The sequence below is a fragment of the Macaca thibetana genome, chromosome 8 (genome assembly GCF_024542745.1).
Source record: "Macaca thibetana thibetana isolate TM-01 chromosome 8, ASM2454274v1, whole genome shotgun sequence".
In the NCBI taxonomy this organism is placed as follows: Eukaryota; Metazoa; Chordata; class Mammalia; order Primates; family Cercopithecidae; genus Macaca; species Macaca thibetana.
This window is the reverse complement of record NC_065585.1, coordinates 1,838,686-1,863,525: the sequence shown is the minus strand read 5'-3', so window position 1 is coordinate 1,863,525 and position 24,840 is coordinate 1,838,686. Positions and strand designations below refer to the sequence as shown.

Genomic DNA, 24,840 nt, shown 5'->3' with positions numbered 1-24,840 from the left:
AGGGTAACAGGAGAGGCTGAGTGTGCGGCATCCTCCGTCACAGAAACGCGTCTCGCACCAGCACACACAGCTGGCTTTCCCACTACTGTTGCCCGTCGATGGCACCACCCAGCTTTTCTCTGCCTGAGGGTGGTATCTGTCCACCTGGGGTTTCTACTCTGCATGTTTCATCTTTTCTTTTCCTTGAGATGGGGTTTCACTCATTGCCCAGGCTGGAGGATAATGCCATAATCTCAGCTCACTGCAACCTCCGCCTCCCGGGTTCAAATGATTCCCCTGCCTCAGCCTCCTGAGCAGCTGGGATTACAGGCGCACGCCACCACGCCTGGCTTATTTCTGTATTTTCAGTAGAGACAGGAATTCACCACGTTGGCCAGGCTGGTCTTGAACCCCTGACCTTAAGTGATCCACTTGCCTCAGCCTCACAAAGTGCTGGAATTACAGGCGTGAGCCACCACACCCGGCCATGTTTTCTCTTTTATCCAGGTAGTCTGTGACTATCCAAACGAGGCTCTGACAGTCTGCAGAGATCGTGTCAGTCTGAAGACAGCTGGGTTAAAGGCAGGTTGTTCGGGGTGAGAAGGGGACAGTGAGGCAGCGGGTGGTTGCAGTCTCACGTCTCAGAAGGATGCGCTGAGCAGGCCCAGGGTTTTGGGCAAGTGAGGTCCACAGCCCTCTAATGAGTACCTTTAGAGGCCACTAGCCTGCAAGTTCTGACGACGGGGACCGCCTTAGGGGCATCTCCCTGGAGCTCCCACTCACCCCCATGCCCCTCACCCTGCTGTGTCCTGAGCTGTGGGTTGGGAGATGTTTCTGGACGGGACCAGACCCCGCAACCTGGAGAGCCAGCTCTGGGCTCGGAATTGCTGGGCTTAACGTCCAGGCATGAAGTCAGCTCCTTGTGTGTCCTCATCTGTACAGTGATGGGAGGGCCCATCTCCACCGTCTCCTGCGAGGACAGACTCTGAGGTGACGTGGGTCGGGCCTGCACCCTCCGTGGCTTCCTTTCTGGAGTCTGGGCCTCCACGGCCAGTGCCTTCATTTTCTGTGGAGCTGTTCAATGTCTGGGCACAGAAGCGCCTCTCTGGGAGCACAGGTGGGGACATGAGAGCGTCAGGGCCCCTGGAGTTGTTCTGTCACAGGTCCCGGGAGGAGCTGGACCGGCTGCCTGAGCCCCTTGGGGCAGCGGCCTCCCAGCCAGTAAGCCGCAGTGCGAGAGGCTCGGGCCTGGAGCACCGAGGGCTCCACAGCAGGAGGGGTGGGGGTGCAGCCTCCAGGGCGTTGGGGTCCTCTCGGCTGACCAGGGGCCTCACACAGGGGGCTGCCAGCTGCCTCATGGGGTGGGTGGGAGCCCCAGTGTGAGGGAGACAGCTGCAGAGGCAGCCCCGAAAGCAAAGCGTGGAGCAGATGGCAGAGGGTCCCACTTGGCAGAGGAGAGGGCAGCAGAGGGTCCTGCGTTGTGGGTGGCAAGCTGCCCAGGTGCTGAGGCAAGAGACCGAGGGCACAAGCTGTTCCAGTGTAATAAAGAAAATAGGCCGGGCGCAGTGGCTCAAGCCTGTAATCCCAGCACTTTGGGAGGCCGAGACGGGCGGATCACGAGGTCAGGAGATTGAGACCATCCTGGCTAACAAGGTGAAACCCCGTCTCTACTAAAAAAATACAAAAAACTAGCCGGGCGAGGTGGCGGCGTCTGTAGTCCCAGCTACTCGGGAGGCTGAGGCAGGAGAATGGCGTAAACCTGGGAGGCAGAGCTTGCAGTGAGCTGAGATCCAGCCACCGCACTCCAGCCTGGGCGGCAGAACGAGACTCCGTCTCAGAAAAAAATAAAATAAAGAAAATATAGGGAAGCTCGAACTGGGCAGAGCCCACCGCAGCTCAAGGGGGCCTGCCTGCCTCTGTAGACTCCACCTCTGGGGACAGAGCATAGCCAAACAAAAGGCAGCAGAAACTTCTGCAGACTTAAATGTCCCTGTCTGACAGCTTTGAAGAGAGCAGTGGTTCTCCCAGAACAGAGTTTGAGATCTGAGAACGGACAGACTGCCTCCTCAAGTGGGTCCCTGATCCCTGAGTAGCCTAACTGGGAGGCCCCCCCAGTAGGGGCAGACTGACGCCTCACACGGCCGGGTACCCCTCTGAGATGAAACGTGGAGAGGAACGATCAGGCAGCAACATTTGCTGTTCAGCAATATTCGCTGTTCTGCAGACTCCGCTGCTGATACCCAGGCAAATAGGGTCTGGAGTGGACCTCCAGCAAACTCCAACAGACCTGCAGCTGAGGGTCCTGACTGTTAGAAGGAAAACTAACAAACAGAAAGGACATCCACACCAAAACCCCATCTGTACATCACCATCATCAAAGATAAAACCACAAAGATGGGGAAAAAACAGAGCAGAAAAGCCGAAAATTCTAAAAATCAGAGTGCCTCTCTCCCTTCAAAGGAATGCAGCTCCTCGCCAGCAATGGAACAAAGCTGGACAGAGAATGACTTTGACAAGTTGAGAGAAGACTTCAGATGATCAAACTTCTCCGAGCTAAAGGAGGAAGTTCGAACCCATCACAAAGAAGCTAAAATCCTTGAAAAAAAGATTAGACGAATGTCTAACTAGAATAACCAGTGTAGAGAAGTCCTTAAATGACCTGATGGAGCTGAAAACCATGGCACAAGAACTATGTGACAAATGCACAAGCTTCAGTAGCCGATTTGATAAACTGGAAGAAAGGGTATCAGTGATTGAAGATGAGATGAATGAAATGAAGCGAGAAGTTTAGAGAAAAAAAGAGTGAAAAGAAATGAACAAAGCCTCCAAGAAATATGGGACTATGTGAAAAGATCAAATCTACGTCTGACTGGTGTACCCGAAAGTGATGGGGAGAATGGAACCAAGTTGGAGGACACTCTGCAGGATATTATCCAGGAGAACTTCCCCAACCTAGCAAGGCAGGTCAACATTCAAATTCAGGAAATACAGAGAAGGCCACAAAGATACTCCTCAAGAAGAGCAACTCCAAGACACATAATTGTCAGATTCACCAAAGTTGAAATGAAGGAAAAAATGTTAAGGGCAGCCAGAGAGAAAGGTCAGGTTACCCACAAAAGGAAGCCCATCAGACTAACAGCGGATCTCTCGGCAGAAAATCTACAAGCCAGAAGAGAGTGGGGGCCAATATTCAACATTCTTAAAGAAAAGAATTTTCAACCCAGAATTTCATATCCAGCCAAACTAAGCTTCATAAGTGAAGGAGAAATAAAATCCTTTACAGACAAGCAAATGCTGAGAGATTTTGTCACCACCAGGCCTGCCCTACAAGAGCTCCTGAAGGAAGCACTAAACATGGAAAGGAACAACTGGTACCAGCCACTGCAAAATCATGCCAAAATGTAAAGTCCATCGATGCTAGGAAGACACTGCATCAACTAAAGAGCAAAATAACCAGCTAACATCATAATGACAGGATCAAATTCACACATAACAATATTAACCTTAAATGTAAGTGGGCTAAATGTTTCAATTAAAAGACACAGACTGGCAAATTAGATAAAGAGTCAAGACCCATCAGTGTGCTGTATTCAGGAGACCCATCTCATGTGGAGAGACATATGTAGGCTCAAAATAAAGGGATGGAGGAAGATCAGCCAAGCAAATGGAAAACAAAAAAAAAAGCAGGGGTTGCAATCCTAGTCTCTGACAAAACAGACTTTAAACCATCAAAGATCAAGAGAGACAAAGAAGGCCATTACATAATGGTAAAGAGATCAATTCAACAGGAAGAGCTAACTATCCTAAATATATATGCACCCAATACAGGAGCACCCAGATTCATAAAGCAAGTCCTTAGAGACCTACAAAGAGACTTAGACTCCAATACAATAATAATGGGAGACTTTAATACCCCACTGTCAACATTAGACAGATCAACAAGACAGAAAGTTAACAAGGATATCCAGGAATTGAACTCATCTCTGCAGCGAGCAGACCTAATAGACATCTACAGAACTCTCCACCCCAAATCAACAGAATGTACATTCTTCTCAGCACCACATCGCACTTATTCCAAAATTGACCACATAGTTGGAAGTAAAGCACTCCTCAGCAAATGTAAAAGAACAGAAATCACAACAAACTGTCTCTCAGACCACAGTGCAATCAAACTAGAACTCAGGACTAAGAAACTCAATCCAAACCGCTCAACTACATGGAAACTGAACAACCTGCTCCTGAATGACTACTGGGTACATAACGAAATGAAGGCAGAAATAAAGATGTTCTTTGAAAGCAATGAGAACCAAGACACAACATACCAGAATCTCTGGGACACATTTAAAGCAGTGTGTAGAGGGAAATTTATAGCACTAAATGCCCACAAGAGAAAGCAGGAATGATCTAAAATTGACACCCTAACATCACAATTAAAAGAACTAGAGAAGCAAGAGCTAGCAGAAGGCAAGAAATAACTAAGATCAGAGCAGAACTGAAGGAGATAGAGATACAAAAAAAAAACCTTCAAAAAAATCAGTGAATCCAGGTGCTGGTTTTTTGAAAAGATCAACAAAATTGACAGACCACTAGCAAGACTAATAAAGAAGAGAAGAGAGAAGAATCAAATGGACACAATAAAAAATGATAAAGGGGATATCACCACCAATCCCACAGAGATACAAACTACCATCAGAGAATACTATAAACACCTCTATGCAAATAAACTAGAAAATCTAGAAGAAATGGATAAATTCCTGGACACATATACACCCTCCCAAGACTAAACCAGGAAGAAGTTGAATCTCTGAATAGACCAATAACAGGCTCTGAAACTGAGGCAATAATTAATAGCTTACCAACCAAAAAAAATCCAGGACCAGACGGATTCACAGCCGAATTCTACCAGAAGTACAAGGAGGAGCTAATGCCATTCCTTCTGAAACTACTCCAATCAATAGAAAAAGAGGAAATCCTCCCTAGGTCATTTTATGAGGCCAGCATCATCCTGATAACAAAGCCTGGCAGAGACACAACAAAAAAAGAGAATTTTAGACCAATATCCCTGAGGAGCATTGATGCAAAAATCCTCAATAAAATACTGGCAAACCAAATCCAGCAGTACATCAAAAAGGTTATCCACCATGATCAAGTGGGATTCATCCCTGGGATACAAGGCTGGTTCAACATACACACATCAATAAACATAATCCATCGTATAAACAGAATCAAAGACAAAAACCACATGATTATCTCAATAGATGCAGACAAGGCCTTTGACAAAATTCAACAGCCCTTCATGCTAAAAACTCTCAATATGTTAGGTATTGATGTGACGTATCTCAAAATAATAAGAGCTATTTATGACAAACCCACAGGCAATATCATACTGAATGGACAAAAACTGGAAGCATTCCCTTTGAAAACTGGCACAAGACAGGGATGCCCTCTCTCACCACTCCTATTCAACATAGTATTAGAAGTTCTGGCCAGGGCAATCAGGCAGGAGAAAGAAATAAAGGGTATTCAATTTGGAAAAGAGGAAGTCAAATTGTCCCTGTTTACAGATGACATGATTGTATATCTTTCTAGATATACAATCGTGTATATCTACATCGTCTCAGCCCAAAATCTCCTTAAGCTGATAAACAACTTCAGCAAAGTCTCAGGATACAAAAATCAATGCGCAAAAATCACAAGCATTCTTATACACCAATAACAGACAAACAGCCAAATCATGAGTGAACTCCCATTCACAAAAGAGAATAAAATACCTAGGAATCCAACTTACAAGGGATGTGAAGGATCTCTTCAAGGAGAACTACAAACCACTGCTCAATGAAATAAAAGAGGGCACAAACAAATGGAAACACATTCCATGCTCACAGATAGGAAGAATCAATATTGTGAAAATGGCCATACTGCCCAAGGTAATTTATAGATTCAGTGCCATCCCCATCAGGCTACCAATGACTTTCTCCACAGAATTGGAAAAAAACTAAAGTTTATATGGAACCAAAAAAGAGCCCGCATTGCCAAGTCAATCATAAGCCAAAAGAACAAAGCTGGAGGCATCACGCTACCTGACTTCAAACTATACTACAAGGCTACAGTAACCAAAACAACATGATACTGGTACCAAAACAGAGATATAGACCAATGGAACAGAACAGAGCCCTCAGAAATAATACCACACATCTACAACCATCTGATCTTTGACAAACCTGACAAAAACAAGAAATGGGGAAAGGATTCTCTATGTAATAAATGATGCTGGGAAAACTGGCTAGCCATATGTAGAAAATTGAAACTGGATCCCTTCCATACACCTTATACAAAAATTAATTCAAGATGGATTAAAGACTTAAATGTTAGACCTAAAACCGTGAAAACCCTAGAAGAAAACCTAGGCAATACCATTCAGGACATAGGCATGGGCAAGGACCTCATGTCTAAAACACCAAAAGCAAAGGCAACAAAAGCCAAAATTGACAAATGGGATCTAATTAAACTAACGAGCTTCTGCACAGCAAAAGAAACTACCATCAGAGTGAACAGGCAACCTACAGAATGGGAGAAAATTTTTGCAATCTATTCATCTGACAAAGGGCTAATATCCAGAATCTACAAAGAACTCAAACAAATTTACAAGAAAAAAACAACCCTATCAAAAAGTGGGCAAAGAATATGAACAGACACTTCTCAAAAGAAGACATTTATGCAGCCAACAGACACATGAAAACATGCTCATCATCACTGGTCATCAGAGAAATGCAAATCGAAACCACAATGAGATACCGTCTCACACCAGTTAGAATGGCGATCATTAAAAAGTCAGGAAACAACAGGTGCTGGAGATGATGTGGAGAAACAGGAACACTTTACATTGTTGGTGGGACTGTAAACTAGTTCAACCATTGTGGAAGACAGTGTGGCGATTCCTCAAGGATCTAGAACTAGAAATACCATTTGACCCAGCCATCCCATTACTGGGTATATACCCAAAGTATTATAAATCATGCTGCTATAAAGACACATGCACATGTATGTTTATTGTGGCACTCTTCACGATAGCAAAGACTTGGAACCAACCCAAATGTCCATCAGTGATAGACTGGATTAAGAAAATGTGGCACATATACACCATGGAATACTATGCAGCCATAAAAAAGGATGAGTTCATGTCCTTTGTAGGGACATGGATGAAGCTGGAAACCATCATTCTCAGCAAACTATGGCAAGGACAAAAAACCAAACACCACATGTTCTCACTCATGGGTGGTAACAATGAGATCACTTGGACACAGGAAGGGGAACATCACCGGGGCCTATTGTGGGAAGGGGGGAGGGGAGGGATAGCATTAGAAGATATACCTAATGTAAATGACGAGTTAATGGGTGCAGCACACCAACATGGCACATGTATACATATGTAACAAACCTGCACGTTGTGCACATGTACCCTAGAACTTAAAGTATAATTTTAAAAAATTAAAAAATAAGAAGTTATGCTAGAAATATAGATATATGAGTATTATTAATCATCAATTTGTAGCATTACTCTTTATTCCAATATAATAATAATCCTTGCTCTACAATCATAACCTAGGAAAAACCAGGCCATACAGAGATAGGAGCTGAAGGGGCACCGTGAGCAGTGACCAGAAGTGTGAGCCTCTGTCATGCCCGGACATGGCCACTAGAGGGCTCCTTGGTCTAGCGGCAGCACCAGTGCCTGGGAAGGCGCCCGTTACTTAGCAGACCATGGTCTAGCGGCAGCGCCAGTGCCTGGGAAGGCGCCCGTTACTTAGCAGACCATGGTCTAGCGGCAGCGCCAGTGCCTGGGAAGGCGCCCGTTACTTAGCAGACCATGGTCTAGCGGCAGCGCCAGTGCCTGGGAAGGCGCCCGTTACTTAGCAGACCGTGGTCTAGCGGCAGCGCCAGTGCCTGGGAAGGCGCCCGTTACTTAGCAGACCGAGAAAGGGAGTCTCCCTTTCCCGGGGGAGTTAGAGAAGACTCTACTCCTCCACCTCTTGTGGAAGCCGCAGCCTCCGGAGGCCTAACTGTCTCCCTGTGATGCTGTGCTTCAGCGGTCACGCTCCTGTTTCGCTTTCATGTTCCGCCCTGTACACCTGGTCTGCCTTCTAGATAGCCATAGCAGAATTAGTGAACGTACTAAAAATCTTTGAAACGCATAGAAGAAATAATGGCATAAGCTGTCCTCTCTCTGCCTCAGCTGCCAGGTAGGGAAGGGCCCCCTGTCTGGTGGACACGTGACTTGCATGACCTTACCTATCACTGGAGACGACTCACACTCCTGCCCTTTTGCCTTGTATCCAATAAATCACAGCGCAGCCAGGCATTCGGGGCCACTACCGGTCTCCGCGTCTTGGTGGGAGTGGTCCCCCGGGCCCAGCTGTCTTGTATCTCTTTGTCTTGTGTATTTATTTCTATGATCTCTCGTCTCTGCACACAGGGAGAAAAACATACAGACCTTGTAGGGCTGGTCCCTACACCGCCTGGCAGAGGAGAGAGCGGTAGAGGGTCCCGCGTGGCAGAGGAGAGGCGGCAGAGGCTCCCGCGTGGCAGAGGAGAGGGTGGCAGAGGGTGCTGCGTGGCAGAGGAGGGGGCCACAAAAGGTCCCACGTGGCAGAGGAGGGGGCCACAGAGGGTCCTGCGTGGCAGAGGAGAGGGCAGCCGACAGGCAGCTCTGGGAGGATACAGGGTTAGGAAACTGAGGCAGGAGGCCATCATAAGAGCTACGTACAGAGAGTGTGGATGTGATGAAAACTAAACAGGGGCCATTGGGCTTAGTGACCAGGCAGTAACTGTGCCCTTCCTGAGTTCCAGGCACCGAAGAACTTGGTGAAGAGTCCAGGCCCCTGCTGAGAGGGTGGCGCGTGTGCAAATGTGGGATCCTTGCCGAAGGTGCTCAGCCTCAGAGCACACAAAGGTGTCTCTCCTCCCCGTCGAGCAGGAGCCCGGGGTCCAGGCTCGGACGCTGATTGGATGTGACAGCCCAGCGGACTCTGTGCTCGGTCTCCTCCCCCGTCGAGCAGGAGCCCGGGGTCCAGGCTCGGACCTGATTGGATGTGACAGCCCAGCGGACTCCGTGCTCGGTCTCCTCCCCGTCGAGCAGGAGCCCGGGGTCCAGGCTCGGACGCTGATTGGATGTGACAGCCCAGCGGACTCCGTGCTCGGTCTCCTCCCCGTCGAGCAGGAGCCCGGGGTCCAGGCTCGGACGCTGATTGGATGTGACAGCCCAGCGGACTCCGTGCTCGGTCTCCTCCCCCGTCGAGCAGGAGCCCGGGGTCCAGGCTCGGACCTGATTGGATGTGACAGCCCAGCGGACTCCGTGCTCGGTCTCCTCCCCCGTCGAGCAGGAGCCCGGGGTCCAGGCTCGGACGCTGATTGGATGTGACAGCCCAGCGGACTCCGTGCTCGGTCTCCTCCCCCGTCGAGCAGGAGCCCGGGGTCCAGGCTCGGACGCTGATTGGATGTGACAGCCCAGCGGACTCCGTGCTCGGTCTCCTCCCCCGTCGAGCAGGAGCCCGGGGTCCAGGCTCGGACGCTGATTGGATGTGACAGCCCAGCGGACTCCGTGCTCGGTCTCCTCCCCCGTCGAGCAGGAGCCCGGGGTCCAGGCTCGGACGCTGATTGGATGTGACAGCCCAGCGGACTCTGTGCTCGGTCTCCTCCCCGTCGAGCAGGAGCCCGGGGTCCAGGCTCGGACCTGATTGGATGTGACAGCCCAGCGGACTCCGTGCTCGGTCTCCTCCCCCGTCGAGCAGGAGCCCGGGGTCCAGGCCTGGACGCTGATTGGATGTGACAGCCCAGCAGACTCCGTGCTCGGTCTCCTCCCCCGTCGAGCAGGAGCCCAGGGTCCAGGCTCGGATGCTGATTGGATGTGACAGCCCAGCGGACTCCGTGCTCGGTCTCCTCCCCCGTCGAGCAGGAGCCCGGGGTCCAGGCTCGGACGCTGATTGGATGTGACAGCCCAGCGGACTCCGTGCTTGGGGGTGGAGGCAGTGCTTCAAAGGACAGGGCAGGCATCAGGGACTTTTCTTTCTCTTTGAGATGGGGTCTTGCTCTGTTGCCCAGGCTGGAGTGCAGGGGCACAATCACAGCTCACTGCAGCCTCAGCCTCCACTCAAGTGATCCTTCGGCCTCAGGCCTCTAAAATACCAAGATCCCAGGTGTGAGCCACTGTGCCTGGCCTGGGGACTTTTTCTGTAGTGACACACAAACACTTCACACAACATGGCCTGGGGACTTTTTCTGTAGTGACACACAAACACTTCACACAACACTTTATTGTACAAAATTCCCCAATACTGCTTTAATAGTGAAAAAAAAAAAAAAAAAACCACAAAAGAAGTTTCAACACAGACACAGCTCGTCATTAGAATTCAAAGTCTTCTCCTGCCATGGCGAGAGCCCAGGCGAACCTCTCCCGCTGTGTTTTGCTGTAGATCTTCTCCACTGGCACCCTGAATCGCCTGCACCTGTGGGAGGCAGTGTCAGCCCGGGCAAGCGGGCAATTCACCCACCTTGAAGGCCAGGTCAGGGCACTGGGGAAGGGCGAGCGTCCTCCGTGCGGCAGGGACACCAGAGCCGGCTGGGGTAGCTGGGGCCTGCTCCTCTAGGCCTGCCCCACCCCACGCATGCCGCCACCCTGGAGCATCAGTGAGGTGTCAGAAACAACCTGCTGTGGCCCAGGTGTCCACTGAACAAGGCGCCCAGCCACCTTCCACTCCCAGTGGGCAGGCTGAGCTCCACAGGCCCTGCTGATGACGCCGAGTCCCAGGCCACTGTCAGCACCCCCACCTCACCCTGTCCATCCCAACGTTCAGGACAGGGAGAACTGATGACACAGGACGCGGCATCAGGGGTCCCTGTCACAGGGAGGGCCTGCGCTGACCCCAGGGGACACAGGGGACACAGGGGTCAGGAGCAATGCTGGGACTGAACAGAGGCCTCTGGAAAACCCAGGCCCCCCGGAGGCCACAGGTGGGAACTGAGACCCCAGGCACACGTACCAGGCAATGCTGATCCTGGGGTCCAGGTAGTTGAGCTTGGACGTGCTGAGAGCCACCTGCTTGTTCTCCTCCTTGTCCGTGGCCTGCACACTCAGCCACGCCAGCTGCTCCTGCAGCTTCTCCAGGAGCCGCCTCTTCTTCTCCAGGACACTGGCAAGAGAAGAGGCTGCGAGGCCCCGCGCTGGACTAGTGCCACGTGAGGAGACCTGCACTTCTCCAGCCCTGCCGCCTTCCCTCCCGGTGCAGCCCCGTCCTTAGCACTGTCGTCAGTCATCACAGCAAAAGACCAGCCAGGATCAAAGGCTGAAGCCCAGCCCCACCCCAGCTGCCAAGTCAGATACGGAGGAGCACCCTGGGCAGAGTGAGCAGCTCATCAGGACCTGACTCACAGGAGGGTGAGCAGCCCGTCAGCACCTGACTCAAAGGAGGGTGAGATGCTCGACACAACAGACCGAGGCCAGCCCAAACAGGACGAGGGCAGCGGGACTAGGCCCGAGAAAGCAAACACAAATGCCCTTTCACTTCCGGGAAGCCGCTCAGCCCTCCTTCCCAACCCCTTAGGGAAAGCACATTTCAACAGAGACGCCCCTTCCACATCACTCGTACCCTCCAATGCCACAACATCACCCATGCACGCAACCTTTGACCCCAACTCTTCTAGGAATTTTGGCCACAAACACACTCAAACATGCGTGGAAAGACACTTGCACCTGCAGAAATACGGCCGAGAAGGGGGCAGCCCGCCGAACCGGAAGCACAGGCCCTGGGAAGTGCCTTCCCAGCATGAGCCACATCCCCAAGGGCAGAGGGGCACATGAGGGGCTGCTGTTTATGTGAAAAAAAGGAGGGAAAACAGAGGGAGAGCCAGCATGCACACACAGTCCTTCTGGAAATGCTTAAGAAATTTCGTTTGTCTTTTTTTTTTTTTCTTGAGACAGAGTCTCACTTTGTCACCCAGGCGGGAGTGCAGTGGCACAATCTCGGCTCACTGGAACCTCTGTCTCCCAGGTTCAAGTGATTCTCCTGCCTCCTGAGTAGCTGGGACTACAGGCACGTGCCACCACGCCCGGCTAAGTTTTTGTTTTGTTTTGTTTTGTTTTTGTATTTTTAGTAGAGATTGGGTTTCACCATGTTGGCCATGATGGTCTCAAACTCCCAACCTCAAGTGATCTGCCTGCCTCGGCCTCCCAGAGTGTTGGGATTACAGGCGTGAGCCACCGTGCCTGGCCAGGAAATGCTAAAGAAATTTCACAGCCGGGCGCGGTGGCTCAAGCCTGTAATCTCAGCACTTTGGGAGGCCCAGATGGGCGGATCACGAGGTCAGGAGATCGAGACCATCCTGGCTAACACGGTGAAACCCCCTCTCTACTAAAAAAAATACAAAAAACTAGCCGGGCGAGGTGGCGGGCGCCTGTAGTCCCAGCTACTCGGGAGGCTGAGGCAGGAGAATGTCGTAAACCTGGAAGGCGGAGCTTGCAGTGAGCTGAGATCCGGCCACTGCACTCCAGCCTGGGCGACAGAGTGAGACTCCGTCTCAAAAAAAAAAAAAAAGAAATTTCACAGCAGCTGCCTCTGGGGACAGGTCAGGGGTGGGTCACAGCCTTATTTTTCACTGAATACCCTTTAGTCCAATGGACATTTCCTTCACACATGCCACTATTAAAAACAGACCCCTGCATCTCACGATGCTCGTCCTGAAAAGTTTTACCCTTTAAGAACCACAGCCATGCCAGGAGCAGTGGCTCACACCTGTAATCCCAGCACTTTGGGAGGTCAAGGCGGGCGGATCACGAGGTCAGGAGATTGAGACCATCCTGGCTAACATGGTGAAACTCTGTCCCTACTAAAAATACAAAAATTAGCCAGGCATGGTGGCGTGCACCTATAATCCCAGCTACTCAGGAGGCTGAGGCAGAAGAATTGCTTGAACCCAGGAGGCGGAGGTTGTGGTGAGCCGAGATGGCACCATTGCACTCCAGCCTGGGTAACAGAGCGAGACTCCATCTCAAAAAAAAGAACCACAGCCACAATAATGAGGAATGAATGAAAGAGGGAACATCACAAAGAAAGAAAAAAGATAATATGAGAATACTGTGAATAACTGGGCACCGGCCAGTTAGACACCCTAGACTAAACAAATTCCCAGAAAGATACAAACTACCAGAACTGACTCACGAAGTATAGAAAATATGAGTAGAACTAGAACAAGTGATTGTATCAGTAACTTTAAACTTCTCTCAAAGAAAAGCCCAGGCCTAGATGGTTTCACCAGTGAATTCATTTAACAAACTGACCCTGGCTGGGCGCGATGGCTCACGCCTGTAATCCCAGCACTTTGGGAGGCCGAGGCGGGCGGATCACAAGGTCAGGAGATCGAGACCACAGGGAAACCCCGTCTCTACTAAAAATACAAAAAATGAGCCGGGCGCAGTGGCGGGCGCCTGTAGTCCCAGCTACTCGGGAGGCTGGGGCAGGAGAATGGCATGAACCCAGGAGGCGGAGCTTGCAGTGAGCCAGGATCGCACCACTGCACTCCAGCTTGGGCGACAGAGCAAGACTCCGTCTCAAAAAAAAAAAAAAAAAAAAAAAAAAAAACTGACCCTAGCCACACACAGCAGTGCAAGCCTATAGTCTCAGCCATTTGGGAAGCTGAGGTGGAAGGATTGCTTGAGCCCAGGAGTTCAAGACAAGCCTGAGCAACACAGCAAGACTCTCTCTCTTTAAAAAGGCACCAATTTTTCATAAACTTTCATGAAATATTAGATATTATATTAAATATTAATTCAACTCATTACCAGCATTACCTGATACCAAAATCAATGACATCATAAGAAAACTATAGACTAACATGCTCATGAATACAGAAGCAAAAACCTCAACAAAATATCAGCAAACTGAATCCAGCAATGGACAAAAATGATTACACAATAGGATCAAGTAGGATTTATCCCAGGAATGCAAGGATGGTTTCACATCTGATCATCAATTAGTATAATACATCCTATCAATATAAGGAAGGGACAAAAACAAGATCTCAACAGGTGCAGAAAAACCATTTGACAAAATCCAATGCTCTTCATGATTAAAAAAGACCTCAACAAACTAGGAATAGAAGTAAATTTTGTTAACTTGACAAACAGCTTCTGTGAAAAACCTACAGTTAACATGATATTCAGTGATAAAAGCATGAGAATTTTGCCCCCAGTATCAGGAACAAGGCAAGGATGTCCCACTCATGTCCAGTGTACTGGAGATTCCTGCTAGGTCCATAATGCAAAAATATGAAATAAAAGGCGTATGATTGGAAAAGAAGTAAAACTATCTCTGTTTGCATACAATATGGCCTTTATAGATACAGTCCTAAGGGCCAGGCACGGTGGCTCATACTTGTTTTTTTTTTTTTTTTTTTTGAGACGGAGTCTCGCTGTGTCGCCCCGGCTGGAGTGCAGTGGCCGGATCTCAGCTCACTGCAAGCTCTGCCTCCCGGGTTTTTACGCCATCCTCCTGCCTCAGCCTCCCGAGTAGCTGGGACTACAGGCGCCCGCCACCTCGCCCGGCTAGTTTTTTGTATTTTTTAGTAGAGACGGGGTTTCACCGTGTTAGCCAGGATGGTCTCGAACTCCTGACCTCTGATCCGCCCGTCTCGGCCTCCCAAAGTGCTGGGATTACAGGCTTGAGCCACCGCGCCCGGCCGGCTCATACTTGTAATCTCAGAGCTCTGGGAGGCCAAGGCGGGATTGCTTAAAGCCAGGAGTTCAAGAGTAGCTTGAGCAACATACAAAAATTTTCTTAGTGTAAAAGTTAGCCAGGTGTGGCGGTTCACACCTGTGGTCCCAGCTATTCAGGAGGCTGAGACATCTGGCTGTCCACATACAAGAGGATGACCCTGGGCCTTTCCCTCAGATCACACACAAAAATTAACTCAGAACCAATGACCCAAATGTAAGAGTAAACCTATAAACCTCTTAGGAGAAAACAGAGAAATCTATCTTCATGGCCTTGGGTTAGGTAAAGCCTTCTCAGACATGACACAAAAATAAGCTACAAAAGAAAAAAAAAAAAAAAACAGATAAACTGGACTCATTCAAATCTTAAAATGTGTCACAGGACACCAACAAGAAAGAACAAAGACATTGCCGGGCATGGTGGCTCATGCCTGTAATCCCAGCACTTTGGGAGGCCGAGGTGGGTGGATCACCTGAGGTCAGGAGTTCAAGACCAGCCTGACCGATATGGTGAAACCCCATCTCTATTGAATTACAAACATTAGCCAGGTGTAGTGGTGTGTGTCTGTAGTCCCAGCTACTCGGGAGGCTGAGGCAGGAGAATTGCTTGAACCCAGGAGGCAGAGGTTGCAGTGAGGCAAGATCGCGCCACTGCACTCTAGCCTCGGCGACAGAGCAAGACTCCATCTCAAAAAAAAAATGGGGGGGGGGTGCTGGGCATGGTGACTCACACCTGTAATCCCAGCACTTTGGGAGGCTGAGGCGGGCAGACTGCCTGAGCTCAGGAGTTCAAGACCAGCCTGGGCAACACGGTGAAAGCCCGTCTCTACTAAAATACAAATAATTAGCTGGGCATGGTAGTGGCGCCTACAATCCCAGCTACTCAGGAGCCTGAGGCAGGAGAATTGCTTCAACCCGGGAGGCAGAGATTGCAGCGAGCCGAGATCACACCATTGCACTCCAGCCTGGGCGACAGAGCAACACTGTCTCTCCAAAGGAAAAGAAAAAAAAGAAAGAACAAAGACAACCCAAGAGTGGGAGAAACATGGACGAGCTCTGCCAGGTCAGTAATAAAGTGACCACCCGACCAAAACATGGACAGAGGATCTGAGCAGTCATTCTCCAGAGACGATACAGAAATGGGCAACAAGCACCTGCCAAGAGCACCCGCGATCTGACCCACTTCACACCCACTGGGCTCTGATCGACACACGGAAAACTGACCCTACAGTGGCGCCGGGACAGAGGAGTCGGGGCCCTCACGTGCTGCTGGTGAGGAGGGGATGGTGCCGCCGCCCTGGAGAAGAGTCTGGCACCTTCTTCTCATTTCCTGACCCCACAAAGACAATCACAAACCTCAGCGGCCAGGGTCTCCTCCTCCCGTGGCTCCGTATGTCCCACTCTTGTCCACAAGGCATAGAGTTTGTATTTTGAAAAATCACAAAGTTGGCCAGGCGCGGTGGCTCAGGCCTGTAATCCCAGCATTTGAGATGCCGAGTCAGGAGGATCACTTGAGGCCAGGAGTTTGACCAGCCTGGCCAACATGGAGAAAACCCGTTTCTACTAAATAAATGAATTAACCGGGCATGGTGGTGCACGCCTGTAATCCCAGCTACTTGGGAGGGTGAGGTAGGAATCACTTGAACCTGGGAGGTTTTTATAAAAATAAAAAAATCACAAAATAACAATTGAAGAGGAAAACAAAACTGGCCTTGGGAAGGCGGGTCCAAAGCTGCCACATCTGGGTTGGGACAGGGCCCCGGGAGACGGCGTCTGAGGTCACGGGTACTCACCTCCTGGACTTGCCATCCCCTTGGGCTTTGTGCTCGGCCCTGGCCTTCCTCAGCTCTGCCCTGGCCTCAGCCACCTGCTCCTTCTTCACCTGGATCTGCAGGGAAAGGGTCCAGACAAGGCTGCCCCTCCCTGTCCCACACCAGCCGCTGCGCCCACACCCTCCCACACCCTCCATGCCCACCGCGGCTGGCTCCCCGGCCTGTGCCGAGGCTCCGGGAAGCGGGGAGGGGTCCCTTGAGGGCTGGGCTGGGGGCTCTCCTGGGAGCTGCTACCTTGGTCTGGAGATTCTGCATCGACTTCTCAAACGTGCTGGAGGTCGCTCGCTGATGGTTGCAGAGAATGGCCACGGCTCGGTTGGCTCGGTTGTAGGATAAGATCTTGGCTGCTATGCTGTCCTCGGCTGAGAGGCACGGGCTGTCAGAAGCAGCACCCATGGGGCAGCCGCCCTCCCTGTCTGCCCTGACTCAGACTTACTCAACGTGCCACACAGCACAGCCCCTTCCGCTCACACAGGCACCCGCTGGGATGGGGAGAGCGAGGGCCGAGGGTCAGTGACCCTCCGAGGTGGCCCCGAGAGCAGGGCCCAGCGTCTTTAACCACAGCAAGGCCTCAGGTGTGGCCACAGCACAGGTAGCACCACCCAGGCCTTCCAAAGCCCTGTAGCAAGAAGGAGGCCCAGCCACCTGGACAGGTGAGTCTGCGGGGCCCTGCCTGTCACAAGTCCCCAGCACCTGGTTTCCCTGGCAGCATCCCCTCAAGGTACCATGTTGTCTCCATTTTCCAGTCAGGAACGAGACTCAGAGAACGTAAGCACTGGCCCCAGACACCTGCTGGAGCGGCCACTCCTTCACGCCCCTCCTGCACAGCCCCCCAGCTCTGGAAGTGCGTCCGCAGGGGGCCCAGCACCTTCGTTTCCTCACCCAGGCCCAGCCTCGGCCCCTACGTCCTCACCCAGAATCTCCTGCCTCCCTCGGTGGGGGGAGCATCTCTGCTGGGGCTCTCGCCTGGATGCCAGCCGGCTCCTTCACATCCCACAGCCCAACGCTGCCCCAGCCGGCTCCTTCACATCCCACAGCCCAACGCTGCCCCAGCCGGCTCCTTCACATCCCACAGCCCAACGCTGCCCCAGCTCGCAAGGGTGTCCCCAGGGCAGCACAGCACCGGCCTCTGAGGCCCATGGGTGCACACAAAACACAGGCCGAGCGTCAGTGCCCCTGAGTGCCCGGACTCGGTGCCTCCTCCAGGAAGCCCTGCTTGGGGAATGCAGAGGGCACCGGGGTGGGAGGCACCCTCTGGACGAGTCTGTGCGTCTGATCTGCCCGGACATCACGGAACAGCCCGGACATCACCACGGAGCAGCCCGGACATCACCACGGAGCAGCCCAGACATCACGGAGCAGGGGCAGCGCCAAGGGCAGAGGGAGGAGAGGCCCTCGCCGAGCTTGGACGGCCTCCCCAGGCTGATGGCAGGGGACTAAGAGCAGAAGCTGAGGCAGGGGCTGCGGACAGAGGCCCAGAGGTCAGGGTGCTCGGACAGCTGAGGGCGGGAGGGGCAGAACCACCGCAAAGTGCAGAGGCCTCCTGGGCCTTCAAGAAAGAACCCTGAGGAGGAGCTGAGGAACAGCCGCCTCAGCAGCAGGGGCTCCCCGCAGGGAGCACATGGCTGGGATGCCTGGGGTCCCGAGGGCCAGCACTTCCCTCCTCCTCCCCAGGACTCCGGCCACCCAGGCCGCCAAGCAGCCAGCCCACAGCCTCAGCCCATGTCCCAAAGAAGCGGCCCCACCCCGAGGCTCACTCAACAAGGGCCGGCAGGGGAGCCCTGCCTGGGGCAGGGGCCACGCTCCCCGGCGTGAGTGTGGGTGTGGGGCCTGCTCACCACGTGTCAGGGCCCGCAGCTGCTCCTGCAGAGTGACGGAGGCGTTGTAGGTCCGGAACACCTTGGCCGTCAGCCCGTCCATCAGCTCGTGGAGGTGTTTGTTCAGGCTGGTCGTCTGGGGAGGAAATGGTCTCTATAATGACGTGGTTTTGTGGGGCCGTCCCAGCCTCCCACGGAAAGGAAAGGGCATTTCAGCCGTCGGGTCAGGCCAAACCCTGGGCCTTGCTATGAGAGATGGAGCCAGACTCAGCAGCCACACCCTCTCGCCGGGTCCTGCCACCGCCCACTGCTGAGGAAACACGAGCCGGCTTACGGTGAGCCTGTCGAAGAGGTCGTCCTGGGGGTCCTTGTTCTTCATAAAGAGCTGTAAGTTCTTGTACACCTGAAGGAGAAAGAAGGAATTTCAGAGGACAGAAGAAACCCGAATCAAGGGAGGGCATGAAGGGCATCTATGCAGAGCCTGGAAGCCCACGGGAGGCTTCCCTGAGGAAGGTGGCCCGAGCAGCATCACTGTCACCTGTCGGCATCCTCCCCCGACACGGCCCCTGCCCTCCAATGCGGCCGTCACCGCTAACACATGTACGGGCGGCGAGCTCAGGAGGTGGGTGCAACTCCTGCCCTGCAGTTAGTTCCCCTGGGTGACCGCGGCAGGTGGCCCGGAGTCCCCAGCTCCTTCTTCCATCCATGCCGGATTTCCACCAGGTGACCCCACACCCTTGTAATGTGGGACACTCATCTGACATCACAGGACCTCAGGACCTTTGGGGTGCCCGTGTCCAACCTCCCTCCACCAGTCCCTTTGGGGAGAGGACACTCATTCCCTTCTGACGAGACCAACTCTGCTCCGAGGAAACACCAGCCTGCGCCTGCACCTGCCTGCCCTCCCCTTGGTTTCACCTGCTGGTCCTCCCTGAGCGCTGGGCATCGGCTCCAGCGCGGAGGTTGCTGTGGCGTCTGCACTGCTCTCTCCAGCACCGGCATGGCAGCCCTCCCTCACCAGACACAGGCAGGAAGCCCCACACCCCCAGCCGACCCCCTTACCATCCTTGTACCACAGCTGATGAACCCCATTTGACAAACCCACAGGCACCGGGACACGGCGGGAAGCCCCGGCCCACAGCTCCCGACTTCCGGCTTCTTCCCTCATCCTCCTCCACACGTTTGGTTTCATACCGCTGATCCTGACGAGGCTTTACGTCCCGCCTTTTCTTTAGGCCACACGCATTCCATTACCGAGTGCTCCCCTCAACAGCACTGTAAATGGCTGGCTAGTCCTGTCTGGACGGAGTGCGACTCCCCGTCTAGGCCTGCACCGCGGCCGACGCTTCACCGTGGCAGGGGCACTGCAGTGAGCGCCCCCTCACCTCTTCCTTTTGTGTGTTGGCTTTTGTCTCCTACCTCCAATTAACTCATCCCTTAGGACTTCCCGACCAGACTGCCTGAGGCCTGGCCCTGCCAGGGACTCCTGTTTCTCTGCTGCCATTTCTGTTTTTGAACGGCTCCACCCCATCCCATAGTGGGGTCACATTACTTTTTTGTTGTTGTTTAATTTTTGGAGACTAGGTCTGGCTCTGTCACCTGGGCTGGCGTGCAGTGGCACGATCATAGCTCACTGCAGTCTCCAACTCCTGGGCTCCAGCGATCCTCTCACCTAGCCCTCCCAAGGTGTCTGGACTACAGGCATGGGCCTTGCGCCCGGCCTGAGTCACATTTGTGCTTTTGAGGTGCAGGGAGGTCGTGCGTGAATCTGTCCAACGTCACTGCGATGTGGTGCCCACCCAGAGAGGGGATACCATCACTCTTCAGGACAGCCATTCAAAGGTGAGGGTGCTCCCCAAATTCCAATCTTGCTTCAAGCCAGTCTGGAGACCAGAGATTTACCCAGCCCTTCCCGACCGCACTCATTCCTCTGGGCATCGATGCTAGTGGAGCGAGGGGCTGTGGGGGTGGTGGGCAGCCACAGGCTTAAGTCCCGCCCATAGCCCCTGCAGCAGAGGAAAGCGGGCATGGTGGCAGCCCCTCCCAGGTGCACTGGTGTGAAAAGTGTCCCCCAAATTCGTGTCCTCACCAGAACCTCAGAATGTACCTTTTTTTATTTTTTTAAGACAGGGTCTCGGCCAGCCGCAGTGGCTCACTCCTGTAATCCCAGCACTTTGGGAGGTTAAGGCGGGTGGATCACAAGGTCAAGAGTTCAACACCAGCCTGGCCAACATGGTGAAATCCTGTCTCTACTAAGAATACAAAAATTAGCCGAGCATGGTGGCGGCGCCTGTAGTCCCAGCTACTCGGGCAGGAGAATCGCTTTAACCCAGGAGGTGGAGGTTGCAGTGAGCTGAGATCACACTACTGCACTCTAGCCTGGGCAACAGCATGAGACTCTGTCTCAAAAAAAAAAAAAAAAAAAAAAAAGACAGGGTCTCATTTTGTCACCCAGGCAGGAGTGCAGTGGAGTGATCAAGGCTCACCACAGCCTCAACCTCCCAGGCTCAAGCAATCCTCCCACCTCAGCCTCTGGAGTAACTGGGACCACAAGCACGCACCATCACGCGCAGCTAATTTTTATTTATTTATTTTGAGACAGAGTCTTGCTGTCGCCCAGGCTGGAGTACAATGGCACGATCTCAGTTCACTGCAAGCTCTGCCTCCCGGGTTCACGCTATTCTCCTGCCTCAGCCTCCCGAGCGGTTGGGACTACAGGCTCCCAACACCACGCCCAGCTAATTTATTGTATTTTTAGTAGAGACAGGGTTTCACCATGTTGACCAGGAGGGTCTCGATCTCCTGACCTTGTGATCCGCCCACCTCGGCCTCCCAAAGTGCTGGGATTACCAGCGTGAGCCACCGTGCCCGGCTGTTTTTTTATTATTTTAGAGACAGGGTCTCATTATGTTGCCCAGGTGGTCTCAAACTCCTGGGCTCAAGTGATCCTCCCACCTCAGCCTCCCACAGCACTGGAATTACAGGAGTGCACCACCATGCCAGGCCAGAACGTGACCTTATTTAAAAATAGAGTCTTTAGAGACTGTTACGACGAACACATAGAAAGAGTGGGGTGGGCCCTAACTCCAATACGACAGCGTCCTTGTGAGAAGACACAGAGGCAGAGACGCAGCGAGAGGCAGCCTCAGACCAAGGACACCCAGGATCCGCGGTCCCACCGGATGCTGGGAAGGCAGGAGGATCCTCCCCGAGTGTGGGTAGAGTGCGGTTCTGCCAGCACCTTGACTTGGACTCTGGCCCCCAGGACTGAGCGACAATAAATGTCTGTTGTTAAACCACTGGGTCTGCAGTGTCTTCCTCCAGCAGCCCTGGGAGATGCTCCAGCCGGGGGGCAGGAGACAAAGATGGTGTGACAGAGGCACCCTGCTCAGCCCCCGACCAGCTCCCTTGTGACCCCTTGGGTCTACCATGGGGCATAGCCTCTCCTTCACCCTCACCCTCATCAGCCCCAGCACAGCGGGCCTCACCCAACAGACAGGACGTGGCAAATGGGCCACAGACCCCACGGCAGCTCTGGCACGACCCCAAAGACATCCAGAGCAAATACGTGTCACGTAGGGAGGAGCAGCCGGCCGCGAGGGCACTTACAGGCTTCTCCACCGGGACTCTGTTGTAGTAGCGGATGGAGTCCTTCCCCAGGAAGTCAAATTCCACCACGTGCTGGCAGCCGTTGGCCTCCGGGTGCAGCTGGACGTGCTCCACGCGGAGAGAACAGCAGCCCACGGTGTCGGCCGCCTCACCGTCCTCCTTCTCATTTCCCGCTCTCAGCGCCAGCTATTTGGTGGGGAACAAAGTGGGTGGTGCATGCACATGCACACCACACACAGGCGCGCCACACACAGGCGCGCCACACACAGGCGCGCCACACACAGGCGCGTCACACACAGGCGCGTCACACACAGGCGCGTCACACACAGGCGCGCCACACACATGAGCGTCACACACAGGCGCGCCACACACATGAGCGTCACACACAGGCGCGCCACACACATGAGCGTCACACAGGCGCGCCACACACATGCACGTCACACAGGCGCGCCACACACATGCACGTCACACAGGCGCGCCACACACATGCGCGCCACACACAGGCGCGCCACACACATGCACGTCACACAGGCGCGCCACACACAGGCGCGCCACACACATGCACGTCACACACATGCACGTCACACACATGCGCGCCACACACATGCACGTCACACAGGCGCGCCACACACATGCACGCCACACACATGCACGCCACACAGGCGCGCCACACACATGCACGTCACACAGGCGCGCCACACACAGGCGCGCCACACACATGCACGTCACACACAGGCGCGCCACACACAGGCGCGCCACACACATGCACGCCACACAGGCGCGCCACACACAGGCGTGCCACACACATGCACGCCACACAGCCACGCCACACATGCACGCCACACACATGCACACCACAGGCACACCACACACATGCACACCATACACATGCACATCACACACATGCACGCCACACACATGCACATCACACACATGCACGCCACACACATGCACGCCACAGGCACACCACACACATGCACACCATACACATGCACGCCACACACAGGCACGCCACAGGCACACCACACACATGCACACCATACACATGCACGCCACACACAGGCACGCCACAGGCACACCACACACATGCACACCATACACATGCACGCCACACACAGGCACGCCACAGGCACACCACACACATGCACACCATACACATGCACGCCACACAAAGGCACGCCACACACATGCACACCACACACACACCACACACAGGCACACCACACACAGGTGCACATCACACACATGCACATCGCACACAGGCACGCCACATGCACACCACACACAGATGCACACCACACAGAGATGCACACCACACACACAGACACGCCACACACACGTGCACACACACCACACAATGCACATGCACACCCTACACACATTCACACCCACACACATGTGCACACGCACACACACCATCAGACTGCGGTTCCACCCCACACACAGGCCCACATCGCCACACTGTGCCATCCAACTGGGTGTCCTCGCCAGGAGAGCCAGGATGAGGAGCCCCAGGAGGCGAGAAGGCCGCGTACCTTATCGATGAAATACAGGGCCACCGCCCGCTGTCTCGTCTTCATTTCCTGAGACTTCCAATCAGCCTGGTACTGGGAGCGGATCTCGTCCACAAATCCCCGCAGGCGTCGAGCTGTTTCAAACTTCTGCCAAGCTTTCTCCCCCTAAATGAAAAAAATAACAGGAAAGAAAACATTCGTATTCCTGTTAAATAATGGAGGAGGCTGTCAACTCTCCCTGCCCCAAACCTCGTGCTTCTCCACTCGATGGTGGAGTGGTCAGGGGCTGGGGCAGCAAATCCAGCTGGGTGATGCTGGCAGTGAGCACCCACGTCCACTCCTGGCTTTGGGGCTTGTGGCTGCTGGCACAGCATGACCTCAGCGCGGGCTGGCCGACTCCCAGCCCATCTCAGAAGCCTCTGCCGGTGCCCGGCTTACATACCTCCCTGCCAGCGTCCTAAGGGAGACCTCCCGGGGAGGAAACGCCCTGCTGAGCCCCGCGCTCACCTTCAGCTTCGAGCAAGGGTTCAGCATGACGTACTTGATGGAGTTCTGAACGCTCTCGGTCCACGCTGCCAGCCACATGACAGTGTTATCGGAGCGCACCTCCTTCCACTGGTGCCCCGCCGGTGGCTTGGGGATCTTCGAGTCCCTGCAGCAGAACAATGACACAAACATAACTTGGAGACCTTATTCTCTGGAATGCAAGCAAAAGGAGCTGCTCTGCTCAACCATCCCACTTGGTGGCCATGGTAGTGGCATGGCTCCTGACCGAGTCTGGCATCAGAGGTGGCCTGCCTGGCAGCTCAGACAAAAGCAGCCGCTCAATCTGCGCTCTGCACACACAGGAAGGCCACGGTGCACCAGGAGGCTGGGCGGCCACCCAAGCAAGGGATCGCTCTGTTCAAACCTCTCAGCACCAACTGGGATGAAGAGTGCCCTGCTCCACACAGCCTGGCCACTGGAGGTCCTGCAGCCAGGGTCCCTACTCCACACTGCGGTCACACGGTACAACAGGCGGCCCAGCAGTCCCCTCTCCACCACTTGGAATGTCCCTCCAACAAGTTCAAAACACCTAATGCTACTGGGCCGTCCAGATGGTGTGGGATATGAAAACCACACGGGGTGTCCTTGGCAGGAGAAAGTCTCAGCCACAGCAAGGCGAGGACTTCTGACCCCGTGGTAAGCACCCTGGGAGGGCCGCCCTTGCCCGGCCACACCCGCAGGCTGAGCTCCACAGGAATGGTGTGGGGGTCACCAGCCACACGTTTCTGTGTGCCTCCCTCTCCCAGGAGGTGAAGAAAAGCCAGACTCACCCAGGTGGCAGG

General features: G+C 53.5%; 2 protein-coding genes and 1 long non-coding RNA gene across 19 annotated transcripts in view; 1 reads left to right on the top strand and 2 right to left on the bottom strand.

Annotated features, from left to right (window-relative positions):
• RHPN1 (rhophilin Rho GTPase binding protein 1) overlaps positions 1-24,840 on the top strand; it is a 100,236-nt gene that overhangs the window by 9,319 nt on the left and 66,077 nt on the right. The window lies entirely within an intron of this gene.
• TOP1MT (DNA topoisomerase I mitochondrial) overlaps positions 1-24,840 on the bottom strand; it is a 60,163-nt gene that overhangs the window by 1,714 nt on the left and 33,609 nt on the right. For 9 of the 13 annotated variants that reach the window (XM_050801017.1, XM_050801016.1, XM_050801021.1 and 6 more), the window contains 9 exons: positions 24,020-24,164; positions 23,534-23,677; positions 21,999-22,184; positions 18,724-18,792; positions 18,411-18,525; positions 16,807-16,934; positions 16,534-16,628; positions 11,016-11,181; positions 10,287-10,481 (listed from right to left, as the gene is read on the bottom strand). In XM_050801017.1, the coding sequence (XP_050656974.1) occupies positions 10,386-10,481; positions 11,016-11,181; positions 16,534-16,628; positions 16,807-16,934; positions 18,411-18,525; positions 18,724-18,792; positions 21,999-22,184; positions 23,534-23,677; positions 24,020-24,164 (1,144 nt within the window). In that variant the 3' untranslated portion in view covers positions 10,287-10,385. Of the gene's footprint in view, positions 1-9,869; positions 10,153-10,286; positions 10,482-11,015; positions 11,182-16,533; positions 16,629-16,806; positions 16,935-18,410; positions 18,526-18,723; positions 18,793-21,998; positions 22,185-23,533; positions 23,678-24,019; positions 24,165-24,840 lie in introns of those variants that run through there. The other 4 variants (XM_050801012.1, XM_050801013.1, XM_050801014.1 and 1 more) reach the window with 4 other exon arrangements.
• Positions 7,536-9,783, bottom strand: LOC126961048 (uncharacterized). 5 transcript variants are annotated; one of them, XR_007728171.1, is made up of 3 exons: positions 9,710-9,783; positions 9,302-9,629; positions 7,536-8,977 (listed from the first exon to the last, which is right to left on the bottom strand). It is a non-coding gene; the product is annotated as an uncharacterized LOC126961048 (long non-coding RNA). The 5 variants fall into 5 exon arrangements; XR_007728172.1 differs by lacking the exons at positions 9,302-9,629; positions 9,710-9,783 and adding an exon at positions 9,059-9,295 and having other exon boundaries at positions 7,536-7,686; positions 7,740-8,977; XR_007728173.1 differs by lacking the exons at positions 9,302-9,629; positions 9,710-9,783 and adding an exon at positions 9,059-9,295 and having other exon boundaries at positions 7,536-7,686; positions 7,793-8,977.